General features: G+C 36.4%; 3 protein-coding genes and 2 non-coding genes across 7 annotated transcripts; 2 read left to right on the top strand and 3 right to left on the bottom strand.

Annotated features, from left to right (window-relative positions):
- The first annotated feature begins 1,788 nt into the window (after positions 1-1,788).
- Positions 1,789-11,557, top strand: LOC114759252 (homeobox protein LUMINIDEPENDENS). Its single transcript, XM_028948397.1, has 13 exons — positions 1,789-2,119; positions 2,534-2,561; positions 3,421-3,551; positions 3,802-4,148; positions 4,239-4,332; positions 4,418-4,511; positions 5,405-5,531; positions 5,627-5,678; positions 5,774-5,817; positions 5,901-5,989; positions 6,841-7,272; positions 9,101-9,627; positions 10,204-11,557. The coding sequence occupies exons 1-13, from the start codon at positions 1,946-1,948 to the stop codon at positions 11,122-11,124; spliced, it is 3,060 nt and encodes a 1,019-aa protein (XP_028804230.1). The 5' UTR covers positions 1,789-1,945; the 3' UTR covers positions 11,125-11,557.
- A 979-nt stretch (positions 11,558-12,536) lies between these two features.
- LOC114759254 (metal tolerance protein 2) lies at positions 12,537-16,915 on the top strand. 3 transcript variants are annotated; one of them, XM_028948404.1, is made up of 12 exons: positions 12,537-12,948; positions 13,074-13,143; positions 13,288-13,385; positions 13,564-13,718; positions 14,477-14,592; positions 14,905-14,998; positions 15,351-15,435; positions 15,584-15,646; positions 15,749-15,854; positions 16,012-16,130; positions 16,328-16,416; positions 16,512-16,915. In XM_028948404.1, exons 1-12 carry the CDS (start codon positions 12,592-12,594, stop codon positions 16,636-16,638), a joined length of 1,479 nt encoding a protein of 492 aa, XP_028804237.1. In that variant the 5' UTR covers positions 12,537-12,591; the 3' UTR covers positions 16,639-16,915. The 3 variants fall into 3 exon arrangements, with proteins under 3 accessions (XP_028804237.1, XP_028804238.1, XP_028804236.1); XM_028948405.1 differs by having other exon boundaries at positions 14,944-14,998; XM_028948403.1 differs by having other exon boundaries at positions 12,539-12,948; positions 14,902-14,998.
- A 997-nt stretch (positions 16,916-17,912) lies between these two features.
- Positions 17,913-17,988, bottom strand: LOC114759276 (small nucleolar RNA Z155). The gene has a single exon (XR_003741899.1). It is a non-coding gene; the product is annotated as a small nucleolar RNA Z155 (small nucleolar RNA).
- A 131-nt stretch (positions 17,989-18,119) lies between these two features.
- LOC114759275 (small nucleolar RNA R41) lies at positions 18,120-18,209 on the bottom strand. The gene has a single exon (XR_003741898.1). It is a non-coding gene; the product is annotated as a small nucleolar RNA R41 (small nucleolar RNA).
- Positions 18,210-18,874: 665 nt separating this feature from the next.
- On the bottom strand, positions 18,875-21,022 carry LOC114759233 (protein indeterminate-domain 12-like). The gene is made up of 3 exons (XM_028948362.1): positions 20,806-21,022; positions 19,716-20,121; positions 18,875-19,634 (listed from the first exon to the last, which is right to left on the bottom strand). The coding sequence occupies exons 1-3, from the start codon at positions 21,020-21,022 to the stop codon at positions 18,875-18,877; spliced, it is 1,383 nt and encodes a 460-aa protein (XP_028804195.1).
- Positions 21,023-23,086: the final 2,064 nt, after the last annotated feature.

The following is a 23,086-nucleotide window of genomic DNA, read 5'->3' on the forward strand; positions in this document are numbered from 1 at the left end:
AATCTATCAAAATAAATAAAACTAAAAAAGTGTTTAGATTCCCCTATAAATGTTTTTTAAAAATATTTTTCTATAAATAGAAACAAATTTTTTATATATTTATTTTGTATACAGTAAAATTATTTTTAAAATCATGATTTAAATTTCATCCAAACACCCTCTAACAATGAAATCGGCAGAAGCTGAATTAATAAGTATATCTTCAATATATTTTCTCTTGCCAACAAGTATATCTTCAATGCATGCTGCTATCTTTATTATAAACTACGTGATTAGCGTATATTGAAATTGAAAATAATTGGTATAAAATCTAATAAATAAATAGATAAAACTAAAAATGAAATGCTTAATGTGTGATGAATGTTAATGAAATAAGCCTTTTTTTTATAGCTGAAATCTTATATTTATGACTAAAATAAAAATCAAACAAAATATTATATTAAGAAGAGGAGGTAATATGATTGAAAAACTACTTTTGAAAGTTTAATCCCTTTTCAAACAAGCCTCTGGCTTTTATTGAAATAGTCATGTAAAACACCAAAGACATAAGTAATGACTTGATTGTTAATTAAAAAATTTTAACTAATAAAGTTGGTCTAATAAATAAAAAGTTAACTTGCAACTCATTGTAACTTTAAATTTCATTACTGATGCAAAAATTTCAATGACGGACAATTTATAAGAACTTTTTGAATTTTGAGACGTATGTAATGAGTTGGGACTCAACTCATTTGTAAAGTATTTTTTATTAAAAAAATCATAAAGTTTTTATTATTGAAATATAAAAATGGACATGAGTAAAGGAAAAAAGAATAGCCTAAAATATAAAATTACAATCTAAGTTTTTTAATTTGCAAAATTACAACCAATGATAAAATCTTAAATATAAATTATAAAATACCGGCGAAAAAACTAAATTGTCTTGCTATTATTTAAAATACTCAACTAATTTGTTATTTGAAATACTTAATTTGGTATTTGTTTTTTGGTAGTACATTCTTATTATTTGGAATGCTTAACTTGTAATTTTTAATATTATGCTTGTTATTACTAATGGTCTACTTATTATTTTCTTTTACATAACATTGCTAGTTCCTACTCAAGATATGATCTTGATGGCAATTTTCTTAATTCAGGAACTTAAATTGTAATTTTATATATTTTTAAGGGTTTATTTGTGATTTTTCCTATCTAAAGAGATTTTGTACTATTTCCGATCTCAGTATAAGACTTTATTTGACTTTTATTCTGGTTCTAAATATAAGACCCAAATCTATTTTGCCTCTCATATTTATATATATATTTTCAAGATAGTCATTCTAATAATAATAATGTTAACCAACACACTTAATTAGCAAAGATATTTTAGGAAAGATAACACATATTTATTACAAATAACTAACTTGATTTCTTTTCTTAATTTTCTCAAATTAGTCAACTAGTTCTTATAATTAGAACCAGATGTAGTATAATTTAATCTTAAAAAAAGGTAAATACAATTTTTGCCCTTTCAACTATGGTTTTTCAAATTTTCTATCATTTAAAATATTAATTCTTATAATAAAATAAAAAATAAATTTATAATTTAAAACTTGAAAAATTAAAATCACAATAAAAGCAAACTTAAAAAATAAATATTGTATTTTTTTAAAAAAAAAAAAAAACTTACCTTGACGATGTCAAAGAGTCGATGTTTTTCACACCCCCATACGTGTCTTTCGAGTTTCGACGTTTGTGGGTTCTATCTTATACGGAAAATCTTATTACCACTCGTCCGACTCGCTGCACTCACGTTAAAAGGTTTAATCGGTGGACGCCTGAAGCTCCAAACCCTAACTAGTCAAATCGGAGTGAGTCAGGGGGGATTCCGGTTCCTTAACATGCGATCCCCTGCATCGCTCTGCGGCACATCACGGCGTAGAAACTTCAACCCCTGTGATCAACGATGGAGGTCTTGAAAGACGAATTTTCGGAGCTAGAGATTGGGAATTCAGTGGAGTCATTCCAGAAATTTCTGGTTTCGCAAAGGGAGCTCTTTCATAGCCAGATCGATCAGCTTCAGAAAATCGTCGTTACGCAATGCAAACTCACTGGCGTCAATCCTCTCTCTCAAGAAATGGTGTGTTTTCTGTGCCCTACTATGTTTTCTCCCAAGTCCCTCAAAACATTTTACCCATTGTCTTCCTCTCCATTTCTTTTATGGATTTTTTTTTTGGAAAAAAGATCCATCAAATCTCTTTATCTTACGATTAGATAGATATTTGAACCCTTTTATCACGACTGCTGTCTCAGATAATATTCATGCTTCAAAATTTGTAGTTTGTCCGCAACTTCAGTTATTGCAATTTTGCTGAAGGCAAAAGGGCAAGAACCTCTCACAGACTACTGTGTTTTGTCTCAGTTGTTTTTTCCTGTACTACTTCAAGCTTTATATCATCCCCCCCTCCTTTTCATCTTTTTTTTTTTTTTTTAAATTGGAATCAACCATCTGATTTGATTTTTTTTGGGGCTACTTTGGACGTTATCTTTGCAGGCAGCTGGCGCTCTGTCAATAAAAATTGGTAAGTTTTGGTTGGTTTGATTTCTACTTCAAAGCAATAAGTGACAATGTGTATGGGTGCTTTAAGTTTGCCTCTCTCCCAGTTTGTTTGAAGACGCCTTTTTCATTTCCCAGGCCCAAAGATTGCACTTAGCTTAGAACTTTTGATGGGATTTTTATACTTTAAAATGTTTTTTGACTTCTCATTGCCATTAACTCTGCATATGTCTATTTCTGATCTGATTATGCATTATTCACGTTATCTCATCCAAATCATGCCGGCAAAAGAGTAGCACATACCTCACGCGTGAGTGGATTTCACTCCACTCATTTTGTTGCCATGAATAATGCATTTTCAAAAATGTGAAAAGGGTATAGTTGGCCAAGTGAGTGCAATGTAGCACTATGTGGGAGCTTAATTACAGAGACCTAATTAAACTTCTCAAAACTACGGGGACTTGGGTGCAAGCTTATAAACAATGAAGACCAATTTGAAAATTGAGCGAAACTCTGTACCAATAGAGTTATTCAACCTCATTATCTTCTTTCGTACCAGCGTTTTTAGGAGTTTTTGACCAACTTTTAATGGAACTTTTAAACTTCTATGATTTACATGCTATCTATTTTGAATGTATGTATTGTCACCATTGCACGATAACTATCTATTGCTTAGGTTTAATTTTTTACTCTTATTTTTCAATATAACAATTTTACTGAAACAGAACATATGTGTTTATGCTGTATCTTAATTTATCAGCTTTGCCTGCCTTTATTCAAAGCACTGGGTGCGCCTTGGGTGAAACTGCAACTTTGTGGCTGGTACAAATCTTTATATTGCTTGTTTCTGTTTTTTCATGTCTAATGTATATCCATTTTTGCAGGGAAGAGACCCAGGGATTTGTTAAATCCAAAAGCTGTAAACTACATGCAGTTAGTATTCTCCATTAAAGATGCAATCAGTAAGAAAGAATCTCGTGAGATCAGTGCTTTATTTGGCGTCACAGTGACACAGGTTTTCCCCCCCTATTTCCTGTTTAAATACTGTCTTTGCCCTTCCTCCTCCACCATCTCCTTATTCCCTATTCTATTTCTTATAAAATTATCTGTGTAATCTAGGTGTTGTTTGCACATGTCACTACTCTTTCTTAGCTTGTCATATGCTTTAAATTTCTTAACCTTTTATGGATTGAACTGGAACATTCAATTTGAACACCTGTTTTGCTTTGATTTTTTATAAGGCCCTATTTGCTCTTTGGTTATAGGTTCGCGAATTTTTCAATAGTCAACGTTCAAGAGTGAGAAGACAAGTTCGGTTATCAAGGGAAAGAGTGTTAAGATCTAACTACTGTGAAGAACCTCGTGATGGGTTCACAACTAACTCTGGTTCTATGATGCCAATTAATCCAGCTCCCTTAAACTCTGCTGGTCCTATCAGCGTAGATGAAGCTTCTTGTTCAACACAGGAGACTTCATTTTCTGGCTTAAATGGCTCAGAGAAACATTTTGTTGATAATATTTTTAGTTTAATGCGGAAAGAGGAAACATTTTCAGGCCAGGTGAAATTGTTGGAGTGGATATTGAAGATACCGAATGCTTCAGTATTAATTTGGTACTTTACTGGCCCCCTCATTAGCTTGGCGATCTGTTAAATTTCTGTCATCTTTCCTTTTTGGCTTAATTTTAGTCGTATATTCTTTAGGTTTTTAGGTTGTGGAGGTGTGATGATATTAGCAGCTTGGTTGAATGAAGCAGCTGTTGAAGAGCAAACGAGTGTTCTTCTTCTTATTTTAAAGGTAAATCTGGATCATAGTGGTTAATGTACAATGCATGCGTTTGGCTTTATAAATATATCCAAAATTCTGGTTTACTGATTTTCAGGTCCTTTGTCATTTGCCTCTACACAAAGCCCTTCCTACGCATATTTCAGCTATATTGCAGTGTGTTAATAGACTTCGGTTTCACAGAACGTCAGGTGTGTTTTTCCTCCCTCAGTGCAACTGCCCATTAACTCCCATCTCTCCTATGATTTCATTTTTAACCTCTCCTCCATTCCTGAATGGCTGGTTGGACTCCAGTTTGGATATACATTATTCTCAGACTCTCTGTAACCTGGATCTCAACATTATGTGGGTCATAGGTAATGACTGTAGAGGAGAGCTATGTCATAGTAAATACAACATGCTGTTATCCCTGTTTGAGTTTGATTATATTTAAACCATTGCGAGGCTTTATTTTTCTTTTCCTATTTTTGGCTTGCTCCCTTTCTGTGGTTAGATGAGAATGAATAAAAGGCCTGTGGGATTAAACCAAGGGTAGGGGAGTAAGGAATTGGAGGATTTTGGGGATGGGGGTGGGGTTAGGGACTGTTATAATCTGAAATTTCAGAATTGCATTCCTGATAAATTACAGCTTGGAATTGAGTCCCCTTTTTTTATGTTTCATTGACTAGTATTTTGGATTTTCTTACAAGCGAGCCTCTTGCAATATTTGATTAACTACCACAAGCGTCCATTTTTTAAAAGCTTAATTAACTAGAGCTTCATGTTGCACATCCTAATTTTTTTCCCCTCTTTTTATCGATAATGCCGTGTTCTTTGATTATACTTCAAAAATTATAGAAGATCAGAGGTGTCAAACTTTCTATTTGTGCTGTAGAAGTTATATTAATGCCGACTGCTGTGATATTTAATTATCTGTCTGGGTCTTCAAGCAGTTATAAAATCTCAAATTTGAAGGAATGCTATTTGATGTCACTTAACCTATTGTCGTTTGAGTTCCTGTTTGCATCTTTGTTGAATGTGTTTTATGGCAATATTTGTTGACTCAATTGACCTTAAGATAATTAATCTCTGATTTGAAGATCAGACATATCAAACAGGGCGCGGGTTTTGTTATCTAACTGGAGTAAATTATTAGCGAAGAACCAAGCAATAAAGAAAACCACTGGTGTGAAACCTGGTAGTGAGGCTCAAAAGGAGATGGTTGGTCAGAGGCAAGCGAATATCTTCAACTTCTTTCCATGCTTTTTGTTTGACCTTTTTTAAATAACTGTAATATTATAGCTATAATATAATTTTATTGTCTCAGGGTTTGTCAAATTATGGGCACTGAATCATGGAACTCAAATGTCGATATTCCTGTAAGTGTTTTTTAGCTTTCTATAAACATGTACCCATCAGCTGGTGGTGGTTTTTCAGTTTGCAATTTGTCTTAACATTCCTTTATTGCTCTTAGGAGGACATTCTTTCCCTTTCAAATGAAGGTTCAGATGATCTCAGGTACGATATTATATGTTTTTGGCTGTATACATGAGTTGATTGGCTAGTTCTGAAAAAGCTTGGTTCTTTTTCTTTCTGCTCAGGAAATCAGAAGCGCCGCAGAGTGTGAAATTATTGACAGCTTCTTCTGATGATTCTACTAAGAAGTCTGTCCTAGGCCTATCACTGTCTCGTATCCTTGGAGGATTTGTTGAATTGATTCCATCTTGTTAACTCTTTCCTTTTAATTTTGGAACAAGGCTGATAGATTTAAAATCTGCTAAGCATAATGCTACTTACTGTAAATAAAATGTTGTGGATAAAATTTCTTATATTAAAAGAAGGGAGAAATGATTGGTTGGCCCGTAATGCAAGCATAGTAATTGGTGTGCTGATAGTCGGAAGTTTTGTTAACTCAGTTTTCCATTGGCTTGGAATTTCAATATCTAATCTTGCTCTATAAACCCTGTTCTTGTAACCACACTAGCTGATAGAGTTCCCTCATTTTCGTTTATTTCCATTTTGTTTGGCCTCTATCTTTTCATCTATCTGTAGTCAGTTGACTTGTGGATGCTTGTTTCAAGGTTCTTGACATTGTATATGGGATGAGATGGTAGGATGCTGGAAACACAAATGCTAATCTGAAAGATATTATTTTGTCCATTATTACTTATGAATATACCTGCATACCCATGCAATGGGTTATTTATCCCCTCTAACACCCCCCCCCCAAAAAAAAAAGTCCATGTAGACATAAAGCACCCTGATGAAACTGAGTGAGAAGGACTGGAAATAAATATTTGTGGAAGAAGCAATTCACACTATTGCCATACCTCTTGAAGAGTAAATCTATGTTGCAACTATTTCCTTTGCTTCTTTGGAGTACTGAGCGAAGTCCAAGGACATAAATGACCTGTTGCTTTATCCAACATTGCTTAGTTAAAACTAGCTGGCTCAAGGACAAAGTTGTTTCATGATAGCTAATGGTTCCCCAACCTGGTGAAATTGCGAAATTTTTCTTTATATTCCTTGACAACAAATCAGAGACTAGGGAGCGCAGAAAAGTGCAGTTAGTGGAGCAGCCAGGCCAAAAGACAGTGAGCAGAAGTCCTCAAGCTGTAAGGGCAGGGCCTGTAAGTCAAGGTCGTCCCATGTCTGCTGATGATATCCAGAAAGCAAAAATGCGTGCTTTATTTATGAAAAGCAAATACGGGAAACCTGGTTCATCTAAAGGAAGTAAGGAAGCAAAGACTGATGGTCTGAACAAACCTCAGACAAATCGGGCTGGTCTTGGGGCTTCCTCATGTAAAGTTCCTGTATCAACCAAAACTGATGAAGGCAGCAAACTTCTGTTGCTTCCTTCTAAAACTTCTAATATGAAGGATGCTTCTTCTGAATCATACTCAAGAATGGATTTGAAGGAACCTTTCTGGGAGAAGTGCAAGCAGGTGCAAATCCCATGGAAGACACCAGCAGGTACATATGCAACTTTTGTTGGTTCCACGCTTAATCTGAGTATAATACTAGCATAGGAAAAAAATTGGGGAGTCTTTGACAGCGAAACATCTCACTGTGAGTTGTTTGCTTGGGGGGAGGGGGGCTGTAAAAGATTGCACCCCACATTAGGAGGTTTCTTGATTTTGAGTAGGGAGAGATACACCGTAATTGAATCTGGCCGAATTCTCATGGAGGATGATTCAGATGCTTCTTTGTAGCTTCACCTTTTGTAAATAGTTGTTTGGCTTATATAAATAGAATTAAAGTGGTGGGTCTTTTGCTCAAAAAAAAAAAAAAACAAAAAAAAGGTGGTGGGTCTATGCACTTGCTCTGTAAGTAACTTGGGCATGCTGGGCAATTGTATATAGTATCTTTTATAATATAGTCTAAAAATCAATAGGAAGATTTCTGTTCAAATCTGTCTTCTGTTTTTATCAATCTCAAATACTAGTTTTCTTGTTTAAGAATTTAAGGATCTTCTGTTTTCGGCAAACATCATCCACTGGTTAAAATTTATCATGTTACTCAACCTCCTTCTCATGCCTTGTTCGCAAAATCATGTCAAACGGGGTAACAGCTCTAATTCTCTAAGATTTGCTTCAAACCGTCTCATTTGGTGATTTGATAGGTTGAATTTTCTGATCTACTATAAAAGGATGAGATGAGGGCCAAGGCGAAGACCAGTTTATGACCATTCCAAGTTCATTTGTATTATCAATTTAAAGCAATAAAGATTTTGATTTGCATGCGAATATCCCAAAAGGCACTTAAAAGAGTGATGACTTTGTCAAGTTTTATTCCATATTACCACATTCCTGCTAAATCGAGGAAAGCTACCCCCGGGGGGGGGGGGTGTTCCAAGCTTCCCAGGGATCATGAATCCATGAGTTATTTAATTGTTGACAAGTACTGAGGTGCGACAGCCCGAATGGAAGATAATGATAAATTTTGAGTTTTTTAAAATAACATTTCATTGGGTTTAATCTTTGCACCCTCTCTCATGGATCAGATGAGTAATCATAAAAACTCATCGTTAATTCAGAGATTGAGAATGAGGAATTTATTGGCTGTAAAATAATCAACAATTGGATTTAACAGTATCACCTCAGTTTGTTGGAATGAATGAACTAAAACCAGCTGAAATCTGACTTTGGAACTCGAGATGGGGGTTTCTTCTCCATGTAAGTATTCCAGGTCCCAGTACATGTGGCATTGGGAGTGGCCGTTTTAAGTTGTAATTTTCAAACATGGTCATGACTCTGGGTGCAATATTCGTTTTCTTTTTAAATCTTTCGTCTCAGATTTTGGGAGTTTGTATGGCAGCCACCGAGCATCAATATCCTACAATGGGGCCTAAGTTGTGAACAGTAATCTGCAATTCGTGAGAATATCTGTGGGGCTAGGGCCCGATTTATGAGCTATGACACGGGATGAGCTGGGGTTCCATGCACCAGAAGTTTCCGACCCTAGCCTTCTTACCGCATGTGATTATATCTTTATAGGTTTTTGCATAAATCAATTGTCTGTTTTCCCTAATTCTCCAATTTTCTTACATCGATGTCGTTCTTTCGTTGGTCTTGACTCTAAATCGTTATCCTTGTTGAATTTGAAAGAAATGAGCGGTGATCTGGATATACGATATCTAACTTTGGATATTTACCATGAATCTAGTTATCAAAAAGTTTCCGCCCACTTTTCGCACAGCATGCAATCTTGCTATTTCTTGGGTTTCTGGGGTTCTTGTAATTTGATTAAATGTTGAATCACATTTTTGTTCTGAGTCTTTTGTGCCCTTCCCTTTCTGCAGAAGTGAAACTTAACGATACCTGGAGAGTTGGTGCTGGTGAAAACAGCAAAGAGGTTGATGTTCAGAAAAGTAGAAATCGGAGGGGAGAAGAGATAATTTATCAGACTATCCAGGAGATACCGCTTAATCCCAACGAGCCATGGGACCTCGAAATGGACTATGATGACACGTTGACCCCATCAATTCCTATTGAGCAGCTACCTGATGTTGAGGGTGCAGAAGCACCAGCTCCTGCTAATGAAGGTATTCAAGTGGCGAACCCTTCATCTTCCAACGCTAATGTAAATGTTGCTGAGCCTGATCTGGAGCTGCTTGCTGTACTTCTTAAAAATCCCGAGTTGGTGTTTGCACTGACTTCTGGACAAGCTGGTAGTATACCGAGTGAGGAAACGGTAAAGCTGCTTGACATGATCAAAAAAGGTAGCGTCCATTTGGCTGACAATACAAATGGCAGCATTGGTGGAAAGGCGCAGGAGAAGGCGGAAGTTTCTCTTCCTTCTCCAACTCCTTCTAACGATCCAAGAACGGTGCGTGATTTGAGATTTTATATTGCAACTATTTATCAAAGGTCTTCTTGTCTCTTAGAATCAACTTCAGCCTTGTCGGCACTTGTGGTATGCCTAAAGAGTGAGGAGCGGATGTATCGTGGGGCCTGCTCCATCTAACATCTGGCGTTGGTGTTACTAATTTTTTCTAATTTGGTTGTGGGACATGGGTTTCTGATTCATTAGTGGCATACATTGAGAGCTCAAATAAGCGTGCCAACATTCCCCATCGGAGTTTGGTGGACCTTCAAGTTCTCTCTATTTTGAAACAAAAAGTAAATAATCACACGTCAAATCCTTGTATTCAAGAAGACCATTTGTTCGTTAGATTTAATCACAATTTTTCTTGGTAATGGTAATATTAATCGGTTTCCCTTGGAGAAAGTTTAGAGGGCTTTACCTTCTTGGCAAAGCAAGGCGCCAGATGGGATGCAAGGGCCCTCCATGGTTTCATCTTTATTCGCCATCCTGCTAAAATTTTTAAATCACGACCAAATGTGGAAAAAAAATTATTGATTTGTTGCATGGACTGACATTCTCCATTTATGGACTTTTCAGAGTGGGTGGACGACAGAAGCTACAAAGAATCCTTTTTCACGCCACAACACGGCGCCTGACAGAAGCATCAGCTTTCCAGCAGCTGCAACCAACGCCATTGTATTGCCTCAGGTTCCAGCAGCCCCTGGCTTGGCAGTACGACAACATCGAACTGATTCACTGTCTCAAGCGCCTAATGTTGTTTCTGCTCTTCCCTCTGTGCATCCAACTCTGCTTACCAATTCTCCAACCCAAATGCTATCATCGAACATAGGTTTAAGTACCATGATGAACGACGTAATACCTGCGAATGCATCGTCTGTTAACTTATCCACTGCACACTCACCTTTAGCTATGCGGGTAGATAGCACCGGTATCAGTAGTAATGTAAAACCAATAGCTAATTTGAGAATACAAGAGGGATTGTCTAATTCACATCTTCAATCTTATGACCTGCCATCACCAACTCCGACACCATCACCAACACCAAGTTCAGTCACACCCCCACAGGGGCATGCCCATTTATTGCAGCCGCCCCATTTTTATGAACCTTCCTCTCACAACGCTCTACATTCCTACCCTCCTCCTATGGAGAAACAAGGTCATGTTTCAGAGTCTTGGAGACTTAGACAGGATATATCCTCCAGTTATCATTCTCAAGTAAATCAAAACACTTATAACGCGTCAGTTGAAAGACCCAAGCGATCCGGTTATTCGTGGGAGAGAAATGATTATGGAGGAGGAGGAGGAGGAGAATTTGAATCATGGAGTCCAGATAATAGTCCAAGTAGAAATAATGGGTATATCAGAGGGAGGAGTTTACCTGATTCCAGAATGAACCCGGGGAGTAACTATAGGCCTGAATGGTCAAGACATCGGGGTTCTTCTGGTTACTGGGATCCCAGTAGACAAGGAAGCAGGAAGTGGCACGATCAGAGGTGATCTTAGGGTTCCGCTCGATTTGGTGTGATGGATTGGTTTCCTTATTGGGCAATTTTCACATGTACAGAGATGGATTCTGATTGAGATGATATTCCTGTGGATGATTGGAGACATAGTAGGCAATGACATTACAGTTATTGCTACTGCTTTATCTGCAGGGTCTTGACTTTGTATTGCTTGTCACAATATGAAAATGATCTAGAGTCTCGCAAAGCAGATCTCTTCCTTCTAAAGAAACTTATTTCTTCCTTCATATGTATAGTTTTCTCCAATAGATTTAACTATTCAATATATCGAGGTTTACAAATGAGGGAAAAAGATAAGGTACAAGGAATTGATGAAGGCTGCTTGTATTGTTGAAGGGTCTTTTTCAGTTTTAAATTTTAGATTTACTCAGAATTTAACGATGCAAGGTATAATTCATATCATGTTTGTAACACTCGTAAATTTATGAGGTATTTTTATGCACTTCTTAATTGGCTTGTGAGAATTGCTTGTTTCATGTTATAACCAAAAACGATAGTACTCCACGACAATAATATTTATATATACTACTTTTGGTTTTAAATATAAAAACTAATTGACTAATTTGAGTTGATTAAGTAAATAAATTAAGTTAGTTATTTGTACTAAATAGATATTATTTTTCATAAAATATCCTTATTAATCAGGTTTATTGGTTAGAGCTACTATTATTAGAATGATTATCTTAAAAAATATATATATAAAAAATAAAATAGATTGGGGTCTTATATTTAGAACTAAAATAAAAGTTAAATAAGATTTTATATTAAAGATAAGAGGTAGTATCATTTTTAAAAATTGTATTGGTTTGTATAGATCAAAACAAGTATTTACAAATGATTTGTTAATAATTACTACTATCGATGTAAATGAATAAAGATGGCTATGAAAATAGAATTCAACTCATCAAAAGTTTTGATCCAAATTTATCAATGAGCTCGTCATAGTAAATATTCTGAAGAACAGTAGTTTGTGTAATTATTTCCTCACATTAGTCAAATGTCATATGCTAACATAACACATGTTCAAAACTTTCATATGCCAACACCAACACATATTAAACAGTTAAAAATTTTAAAATGAGAATTAAAAAAATGGATGTGAATAGCTTCTATAAAGAAAAGATTCATATTTGGTTTTTGCATCTTGTCACTTTTAAATTAACATGTGACGGATATAATTTTTTTAATGATATAAAAAGTTCATACATTTACCTTATTATTAAAATTACTTGCTTAGTTGCTTCCCGTACTTAAATTAAAATTATTTACTTTAATTTAATTAATAAAGAATATATTCGTTAAGAAAAGTAATTGAACAGGTTCTCACAGCATGTGGCAGCTTCTGCATCTGCGGACGCTTGCATCGTATTCTTAACAGCAATAAATAAAGCGCGAACTCAAGAGCAAACCCTTCCAGGCCCGGGCGCCAGTCTAAATCATCATGGGATTTAGGTTCAGCTATCTCAATACCGTGTACAGAACCTGTATCACAAGGCTCTCATCACGATCTTACGAGAAAAGTCTGCCTTCCTTGCTGGTATCGGCGAATCTTCATCGATTTGACTCTTCCTTGTTAGTCTCTAACCATCCGGTATTCAGAATTACTAGGAGATGGCATATGGGACATTCTCATGGGGATCACGAACATCAGCACCTCCTCCTTCAAAAGGAAGGAGAGAACATTTTTAGGTTGGGTCTGGCCTCTGACATTGGTTTGGCCACAGGAAAGGCCTTAGTCGGTTATCTTTCTGGAAGTACAGCCATAATTGCTGATGCTGCTCATTCCATATCTGATGTGGTATCTCCATTGCTAGTGTGCGTGCGTGCGTGTGTGGTTTTTTTTCCCAATATGTGATTTCTCATTCCTTATTAGATGTATATTTTATTCGATCCCCTATTAATATAACGCCTTGTATGCCACAGGTTCTAAGTGGCGTATCTTTGTGGTCTTTCAAAGTTGCCAAGGCGCCTAAAGATAACGAACACCCATATGGTCACTTCTGATTTTGTATCTACACGCTACTCCATTTATCTCTCTTTTTCATGAACACACTGTTTCTAATATATTATAGAACTGTTTCTGTTTAAAAGGCTTCTATATGTTTTATATTTATCTTTCTTCCTCATCATATCGTAGGACATGGTAAGTTTGAGACTCTCGGAGCCCTTGGAATTTCTTGTATGCTTCTGGCGACCGGTGGTGGCATTGCATGGCACGCTATAGATATCCTGCTGGTACAGCCTGAAATTTAATCTTCAATCTATTTATTGTATTACTTACTTATTCTGATGAACAGCATAATTTGAATAAAGTTTGAAGTTTTTTTTTTTTTTTACAGACTAAAAATTAATCTAGATCTTCCTGTCATTTATCTTGGGCCTTAAAAGACATTTTTATTTTATTCATGTGCAGGGATTGTACTCCTCTGGTCCTGAAATGGTTAGCCAGTTATTGGCACATGAGCATTTGCATAGCCACCAGCATGGTGGACATCATCACCGAATTGACATGGATCACCCCGTTCTAGCTCTGAATATGGCTATTGTGTCTATATGTATTAAAGAAGGGTACTGCAATTACTCATATTATTAACATGCACCAATAAGCAAAGGTCCTAGTGCTCCTCCTGCCAATTCTGGTCAACTATGTACCATTTCACTGTTTCAAGTATTGCTGAATTTATCTAATTCTAGTCAACTATGCACCAATTCTAGTCATACAGAGAATTCGGATAGCATCTTATTCATGGCCAGCTTTATTAAAAAGTTTAAGTTAGATGGGTGCCTAAGAATTTGATCATTAATGTATTCAACCAATTACTGCAAATAATTAGGTTGAAACTTCTATAGCTTGGCTTTAATCATTGTGTTGTGAGACAAGAGGGGAGCTGAAAATTTTGGGGGGAGAGTTAGACAGAACTAAACTACGAACTTTTAGGAAATCATATATCAAGTCTGAGTCTGAAGAAAAATAATGTGGCATATTAGCTGACAAAACAACAATAATCTTGAATCTTAAAAGGCTTCAAATTCGAAGTAATTAATCAAGGAGTGAAGATAAGAGGGCAATCCGAAAATAAGAAACCTTTTATGTTGGCACAAGCTTTCTGCTTTCTGTGGACTCTATGAACACCCCCCCCCCAAAAAAAAACGGGGGGATTTGAAACTCTTGGCCCTGTAATTTAAGCTCTTCTCAGAAATTGTATTAGTCTGTGCACTTCGAGTTCCTCATTTTCTTTGGTGTGCGTGCGCTCATGCATGGAGGGAATTGGAATATTGTTCTATCCTGAAGGCTTTTGTTTTTCACGTGTATTTCTGATCTCCAGGCTTTACTGGGCAACAAAGCGAGTTGGTGAAAGGCAAGGTAGTGGACTGATGAAAGCAAATGCATGGCATCATCGTGCAGATGCAATTTCATCTGTAGTTGCTCTCATTGGAGTTGGTAAGGCACATATCTTTTGAAATATGGCTTAGTTTGGTTACTTGGGATGATTTTCTATTATGCCAATTTCTAATGCATGTTGCATGATAAATCAACTTATATTCAAAACCTCTGTCCTTATATTCCACGTAAGAGAAGTATGGTTGCCGTTCAATTTTCTGTATCTTTATGCTGCCATTGTAATAAGGCTGCTGATAAGAGGATACGACTTTATGCAATTTGACTGTGTATTGCACAATATTCCGGATTACTTGATTCATTTTTGTCTTGTTTACATTCTTTGACCATAATTGTTCATCTCCTTGTTAGGAGGCTCCATCCTCGGTGTGAAGTTTCTAGATCCGCTTGCAGGACTTCTTGTCTCTGGGATGATTCTAAAAGCTGGAGCTGAAACGGGTTACCAAAGGTAACTGATTCATCTTGATATTTGGAAAATAAAAAGCGGTACCTTACTATTTTCCTGTTTCACCTGAAGTCATTATTGCTTGTAATGCACTTGTTGATTTGTAAGAATTTAACCAATTGTTGTTTTGGTTACACAACCTGTTACGTTAACCCCGATGTATGAGACGCATGTTGGAATCTTAGGTAGCCATATAGTCACTTGCCACCGACCCTCCAATGTGATTTGATTCTGTGACCACTGGAGCTAAATTTATTCTGGCTAAAAGGAAATTTTCCTCATCTTGAAATATTTATAACCGTGACTAAGCGCAATCCTTGGCTCTAATATACATTTTTTTTCCGTTAATTTTTAGCATCATGGAACTGGTGGATGCTGCAATTCCATCACAGCAAATGGATCCTATCAAACAAACAATACTGCAAGTTGATGGTGTCAAGGTACTTTTTTCCCCCCTCACTTTTAAAACACACTGTCGCTGGTTCAGTTTATTATGAGTCTCGAGTCTTTAATTTGGTTTTGGCATCTTGGACTCTGCATGTGTTTTGTTTTCCATTGTCATTTTTTTTGTTTTGAGTTTCTGCACAGGGTTGCAATCGCTTGAGAGGAAGGAGAGCTGGTTCATCTTTATATCTTGATGTGAATATTGAGGTTAGTTCGTCTTTGTCTGTTCTATGCCACATAGATTATTTGTCATCAAGTGACTTAATTATAATTGTTTCTCAGAGTTAATTTCTCAGTCTTGCCCTGCAGGTTGATCCTTTTTCTAGTGTGAGTGCTGCACATGACATTGGGGAAAATGTCCGTCATCATATACACAAATCCCATCCGACAGTGGCTGAAATTTTCATACACATCGGTATACTTGCTAGTCTTGCAATTTTTTCAAACAAAAATTCATTATAGTCATATATTCTTTCTAGATCGCTTTTTCTTTCTTGCAGTGGAGGTTATTTGTTGTGCTACGTTTTTGCATCTACAAATACTCTCAGTTTGAATTCTCTGTGCTTTTGTAGATCCTGCAGATCAGCAAGTTACTTGGAGCGATGATATGGATCAAAACTCCGGCATTCCTACCGGACATAATCATATTGATAAGATTGTTTCTGACATCATCTCATCAAACTTCGCACAGGTAATATTTTTATATAAAAGCCAGGTTTTGTTGATTAGACATCCCATTAGCAATTTACCATTTAAGTCCAGGCTTTTTGCTCTTGCTGTGTTTCATTTAGTTTCCATATTAAGATGGAGTGCTGACAGCAAATAAGATTTTATTGTCAATGGTGGTAGACTTTATGAATGATGTAACCTATCAATCACTGATTTCAGATGGCAGTCGAACGGGTAACACGGCACACATTGCAAGGCAAAATTATTCTTCAAATTGAGGTTTCCATGCCCCCCGATATGCAAATTCGGTAAAGTTCATTGCCTGAGTTTGATGCCCCCTTGGTGAATATTATGAAATGTAAATGCGACTGTCTCATCGCATTTCATGTTCATCTATACACAGAAATGCAATGGAAATAGCAGAGGAAGCAGAGAAAGAGGTTTTGAAGGCCGTCTCGGATGTTACTCGTGTCAGCATTCAGCTACGACTAGGGAGACCAATTCCGCAGTTGAATCATTTACAGGAATAGTCCATGAAGTTGCAATTTTTAGCAACTCCACGCCCACGTCTATGCATGTTTCTCGAATGCGAAAATGGGGCAAAGCTGAAGCAATAAAGTAATCCACATTTGTTCTGTGCTTTATTTTTTTTTGTTATAATTTTGTTTTGTACTTAATAATGACATGATATTGCTTTCTCAAGGCACTTCAAGTGCTGTGAAAACAGTTATTACATGCCATGCATCACATTCTATAACTTTGAATTTAGATCATGTTAATTTATGCCCTTTTAAACGGGAAAAAAAATTGTTTTGACCAAAGAAAACAAGGCTAAAAAAAGGCATAGTCAAAGCCTGGCAATACTTGGATAGACATTAAACTAATATATTTCTAAGAGTTAACATTTTTTTTTTTTTGCCAGAGATTTCTAAGAGTTACATAAACATTATCATAGTTGTTGATAAAAATTCTATTTTTAATCTCTTCGAAGCGAGCCTAGGGCCCACGTTCGTCGTGCTTTTTATGCGTTTGTGTGTCCCAACTCCCAAGCCAGCCCCTTGTCCCGCCTGTCATTGGCCCCTTGTCCCGGGAACTCCATAGGCCCATACTAATTTCCCTAGTCTCGAACTTCAGACTTGAGATCAAGCTCTTGGTGGTTCGGTTGTGTTTCTTTCCTTTTCTTTCTTTTTCTTTTTTTTCTTTTTTCTTTTTCACTACAACAACTTGTAACTCATAGCAACAAAGTGACCAACAAGGTTTGGTTTTGGCGAACTGAGATTCGAAATTTCGGTGGAAGGAATACCCTAACGGGTGTAGGAAGAAATAACCATATTTTTTCTTAGTGAAAAAAAAAATACTCATATTTAGTGTATATGTAAACTTTGAATATGCGTAACCCTACTAATAGAAAGAAAGAAAAGAAGGATAGTAGGAAAATACAAACACACAATTAATATAAAGATTTCAATTTATTTTATTTCTTATATTTACTTTTTTAAAAAAATAATATTTATAATATTAATAGTTCTAATTAATATATTAACAAAAATATTTTTAAAAAATAATTTCTATTTATTACAAATAATTAATTTTATTAATCTATTTAAATTAATCATCTAATTTTTATTTTAAAAATATTAAGAAACATCGGGACTAAGTTTCCCGAGGACAGAGCATATGATATGGCATTATTGTTATTAGTTCTCAAACTACCATTATCCAGATGAATCGGATCGGTTGATGTGTTATCGAAGTTTGAAACGAAATCGGAAACTTGAGAAAAACTTTAGGACGACGAAGAAACCACCGATCAGATAATTGTAGTCTGAATTTGTAAGTCGACACATAGAATTTCCGAACAGCTTATCATCATATCGGTGGCTCCATCTTAAACATTGTTACCATCACTAGTATTCTCGTGTCTCTGAAGAAGGAAGTCTAATTCTCTTGCTATATCAGAAAGACGTCTAATTCTAGAGAGCACGAAAAAGAGAGATGCCCCAAAGAAGAGTAAAGGCTCAGAAGGATCCATTGGTGGTTTTGTAATCACAAGGGAAAAATCCCTCATAAAATAGGTAGTTCGCAACATCATTGCCTCCACAACACAAGAGTAGAAAAACAGAAGAGAAGCGCGAAATCAGAAGAACACGGTAATAGGCAACCTACCAAACAATAGAAACAAGAGCAGAGCACAGGGACGACCTGCCAGTGTCCGCATGAGGAGTTCGGGGGGCGGATTAAATAGAGGCGATCTAATTAGGGTTAGGGTTTTTTCCGCATGCAATGACCAAACTGCTATCCTTACAAGCAATGGGCCTTCTGCATGGCATTTTGGGCCTGACTGATAATTTTGTTTAGGAACACCAGTATGACAGACAATTTAGGAAGGAAAAAAATAAAGACGGAGAGCAATACTTTTTGCTCGACGGACTTAAATTAATTATTTAAAAATTATTTTTATAATTTTTTTTACCAAAACTTATTTTTATGATTAATGGACACTAAACTTGCACATTCCACTTGTTTGCATAACGTAATGAAATTAATTATATAAAAAGTATTGTTTTTTTTTTGAGGTAGGAACGTTAAGCTTATCATATGAAATTAAAATCCCCCCCCCCCCAAAAAAAAAAAAGTACAGTGTAGTTCTCATAATGGAATTGAACTTCATTTTTTCGGCGCGTCACTCTGAAGGAATTACCTGACCTGAAAGAATCACCCACTAAGGCTTGTTCAAGCCATATCTACTAATAAAGCAATTGAATCTCATAACTGCTTCCAACTCCAATCTCCGTTATAGCCAAAGCTACTGTGAAGCCCGTGCAAATTCGTCGGAATGGGCATGGGAGGGGGCCCCCCGACGCCCAAGAAGTCGTGGACTCTGGTCATCTCACTTGCTCCTCCATTCCTTTCGAGCTCCTCAGAGTTTGCTTCTGTTCCATGTCTTCCTCCCATCACCATTTGGCTCAACATTTCCATATCATTCAAACCAGATGCATTGTAAGAGTCAAACGATTGCGACATTTCTTGCCCACCTTTCTGGAACAAGAGGTTGCTGAATTCCCCACCTCCACCAATCCCAGCCAGGTTTGGTTGAGGGTGGTAATCAGGGCCTGCCATGGAAGTAACATACCCTTTATGAACCATGGGAGAGTTATTGCTATTATTACTTGCGGTGGCACCCATTTGAGCTGCTCTCTGTAGTAAAGCCGTTGCAGACGCGTGGGCTGACTCTGAACCTTTTTGGCCCTCTTGGATGGAATCAAAAACAGAGGAGCTGGACGAAGGAGGGGGCAAGCCCTTAAGACCACCGACAAGTGCACCTGAAGCGGTGGTGAACAGGCCTCCCCACTTCAATGACACAGGAACGATTCCCTGAGGAGCCATTGTGTTTAACTCAGATGCTTCGTTGGAATGAGTGTTTAGAGATACTGCAGATTTTGCACTGGTTAATCCCTGGTTCGCCCTGTTATTTTCTTCAGTCAACGCATCACAAAATGCCCTGTGAGTGACGAAACTATCTCTCCTACACAATTCAGATAACAAAGCATTATTAAAGAACCCATTATGTTTGATCTCTATGCAACAACCTGAGAGTGAGACTAACCTGGAAAATATGGTGCCACAATCGCACTTGTATTCGCGGGTGCCGCAGGTTTTCTGGTGGGCTTTCCGATCAGATTGGACGGCGTATTTTTTGGAGCATTTGTCGCATTTCCATTTCTTCTCGCCGTGTTTGCGGCTAAAGTGCTTTTTGATGCCAGTGAGGTCTCCAAGTGCTCGAGCTGGGCCATGGTGGACGCACGAAGGCTCTGGACACACGTAAACTCGCTTCTTGCTCACTTCATTGCTCGGTCTCTGTCTCAGTTTCCATGGCAGATTGTGACCTCTCCTGTGCAACTGCAGGTTCTGGTCCCTCTGAAACCCTTTGTTGCATATCTCACACACGAATCTGTTCGTTGCCATCAGTGTCGTAGGTGACAAAGCAATCACTTCGGCATTCGGATCTAATTCATCAGTAATATTTCATCCATTATTACTGCAGCTTCTTCTCAGGTTAACCATGTATCTATAATACTCCTACTTCTCGGATCCTTAATGTAACTTGATTGGGGGAGTTAATGTTTGTCCCAGATATAAAACCTATTTTGCAGGTTTGTCAATTTTTTTTAAAATTAACTTTATTGATATTCCCTGAACAATAATCAGTAGGAGAAGGTAGGAGAAAATTAATTAAGAAAGTGCTTAAAGTATTTAAAAAAAAATCATAATCTACTCAAATTATTTAATTAAGTCTTACATTAAGTATGTGTCACAGGAATATCTAATTACTACCTAAAAATCTGAATAAACAAGAAACGATGATTTGTAGTGGAAGATGAAAATACTCCTCCGGTCCTAATTATAAGACCCAATTGACTTATTTGAGGAAATTAAGGAAGTAAGTTAAGTTGGTTATTTATAATAAATAAGTGTTGTTAATTATTCCTAAAATATCCTTGCTAATTAAGTATATTGGCTAAAACTATCATTATTAGAAGGATTATCTTGGAAAAAAATGCATAAATATAAGAGAGAAAATGGATTGGGTCTTATAATTAGGACCAAATAAAAAGTCAAATTGGGTCTTATAATAAGGACCGGAGGAGTAATATTTTATATGCAGGAGAAAAGAAGCTATGGTGAATATTGAGGAGTAGAGTTGAATTTGCCTGGAGTTCCAGGGAGATTTCGCTTCTTCTTGGCTGATTGAGGATGATGTTGATAATCATTTGAGGCATTATGGTTGTGGTAATAAGGTCTTGAGCTTGAGCCATGCAAGTGGTTGTCTTGTTGCTGTTGGTTCTGGCTTTCCTCATATTGGACGTGTTCCCCTGGGGACAAACCTGCTTCATCACCTGAAATATTTGACATTTGAACACAAAGAAAAACTGTAATTATAATTAGAAGTTGATGTAATGAACAAGTTTCTGTGTGTCCGCACAGTGAAAGCCGAGGTTTCTGTTTTCTGGCATATATTGCGACACTCCTTAAACTCTAAAGCACTGGAGCAAGACAAACCCAAGAGGAGTTGTTCTTTGTTTCTTTTGAGAAGTTGGCAGGCTATGGCTGCCCTGAGATCAATAACTTATATATACAAATCATATTCTTATTTGAGGACAACTTCGAGGTTCAGCTCCAAATTGTACTTGTCCGCATTATGATGGAAATGTTCTAAACAAATTATTTATCTATTTTCCATTTAATTTAATTTGTTATTCTTCTATGTAGATATCTCTTCGATCTGCACTTGCTGCTATGTATTTTTACTTAATACGCATTCAAATAAATTAGCACTTCAAACAGATATTTGTTATCATGGGTCCCTAGCACGCATATGCTCTCATTTTAGTGAGAAAAGATGATAATTGAAATTAACGTGAGATTTCTATATGGCCTCATTAGGAAATTAGGTGTATCTTGGTTATGGCTATTGAAACGTTGAGGTTATATTTAATTAATATGTAATTTAACATTGATGTTAACTTTTGTAGAAGTAATATATACAATGACAACTCCTAATTCCGTTTTGGTTTTCATAAAAACTCATCCTAAAACAAGTTATTGTGTGTGAGATATAGAGGGAAAGAGGCTTAGGACATGTTATACTACTTCTCGTTCCTAATATAAAAGCTAATAAAAAATTAAATATGATCTTAAATATAAGATTTCAATACATTTTGTTATTTTTATTTATTCAAATTAACCCTATTAATCGTATATGTTATTGTTTCAAAAGGTAATTTCAATATAAATGATTTAAAAGAATGTTTTAGGACAGCACATATTTTTTCACAAATAACTATTTAATTACTTTTCTTGGTATATCCAAATTAGTTAAGTAGATATTATGTGAATAATCAGATGTTGTATATGTAATATGTTTATCCAAAAAAAAATTCTCATGTTAAATTTTGCAGCTGGCAGAGGTGTAGGCTGAAAAACAAGAAGCAGACGGAAACCCGAATATGAAACGGGAGCCAGGCAACGTCAGAGTAACGTAATCAACAAAATATTAGAAGCTTCTCAATGCTGCACATCCTCGTAATTATTAATTATGGGCGACGATGAATGACTTTTAGAGATTATCGATGGAATAAAGATCGATATATTTGATGAATAGTCACGCATGCTCACAACAATGCAATGACAGATCGAAGCAATGCAAGTTTATACCAGTCATCACAGAGTGTTGCTTTTATTATAAGTCAAACCCAACTGATGACGATGACCTTTTCCCAGAATAGCTTGGTTTGTATAGTATTTCATAATTTATTAATCGACTTGTTTGCCAATTGGCACAGACAAGAGACTCTGTAGATAAAACCAAAGCCATGAACAACCATTCTCTCCCACGAGCTTATCTTAATTTACAGATTTACAGTTATTGTAATAATTTGATTTTGTTTAGGGTTAATATGGACGAGCTTCTTTAGATGAATAATTCACTATAAAAAAATTGAAATATTTAAAGATCGCCTATTGAGCCTATGAAGCTGCCAACGTCGTGTGACGCTGGCGGCAATGATTCTGGTGTCGATCGTTTGTTCTCGAGTTAAAGATCACTTATCGCTCCGTTTAGCCCGAGCCATGGTTACCTGCTTCACTGGACGTAAGAGGACGGTGAGGATCACTTTTATTTTATTTTATTACTATTATTATTTTTTCCTAATACATTGAAGCTTCACTGAGCTTGAAAATGGGATATCACTGGGCCTAATTATCCTGGAGGTAAACGAAGCAAATTCCCGTTCCATTCTGAGCCCAAATTATATTGGGCCGGGTCTCTTTGCGTGAAGCGGGTAATCAGCAAGGACCACAAGAACCAATGTCTAGCCCCGTTTTCACACACACAAAAAGTCTCAATTTATTTGGGAGCAAAAAAAAAAAAGAAACGACAGTCGGGTTATATTGTAACACCACGTGTTTATTTTGTTG

This window comes from Neltuma alba, unplaced genomic scaffold (genome assembly GCF_004799145.2).
Source record: "Neltuma alba isolate B1F8T4 unplaced genomic scaffold, ASM479914v2 tig00010802_pilon, whole genome shotgun sequence".
NCBI classification, from domain to species: Eukaryota; Viridiplantae; Streptophyta; class Magnoliopsida; order Fabales; family Fabaceae; genus Neltuma; species Neltuma alba.

Bases quoted from the DNA above. Each gene is read 5' to 3' on its own strand.
- LOC114759252 (XM_028948397.1), top strand. From the start codon at position 1,946: ATGGAGGTCTTGAAAGACGAATTTTCGGAGCTAGAGATTGGGAATTCA. The intron at 3,552-3,801 runs GTTTTCCCCCCC...CTTTGGTTATAG, and splicing joins TTGGCGTCACAGTGACACAG to GTTCGCGAATTTTTCAATAG. The intron at 5,532-5,626 runs GCAAGCGAATAT...TTATTGTCTCAG, and splicing joins AAGGAGATGGTTGGTCAGAG to GGTTTGTCAAATTATGGGCA.
- LOC114759254 (XM_028948403.1), top strand. From the start codon at position 12,592: ATGGGATTTAGGTTCAGCTATCTCAATACCGTGTACAGAACCTGTATC. The intron at 14,999-15,350 runs GTAACTGATTCA...GTTAATTTTTAG, and splicing joins GCTGAAACGGGTTACCAAAG to CATCATGGAACTGGTGGATG. The intron at 15,647-15,748 runs GTTAGTTCGTCT...CTTGCCCTGCAG, and splicing joins ATCTTGATGTGAATATTGAG to GTTGATCCTTTTTCTAGTGT.
- LOC114759233 (XM_028948362.1), bottom strand. From the start codon at position 21,022: ATGTCAAATATTTCAGGTGATGAAGCAGGTTTGTCCCCAGGGGAACAC. The intron at 20,122-20,805 runs CTCCTCAATATT...ATATTACTGATG, and splicing joins TCCAGGCAAATTCAACTCTA to AATTAGATCCGAATGCCGAA. The intron at 19,635-19,715 runs GTTAGTCTCACT...TGAATTGTGTAG, and splicing joins TGTGGCACCATATTTTCCAG to GAGAGATAGTTTCGTCACTC.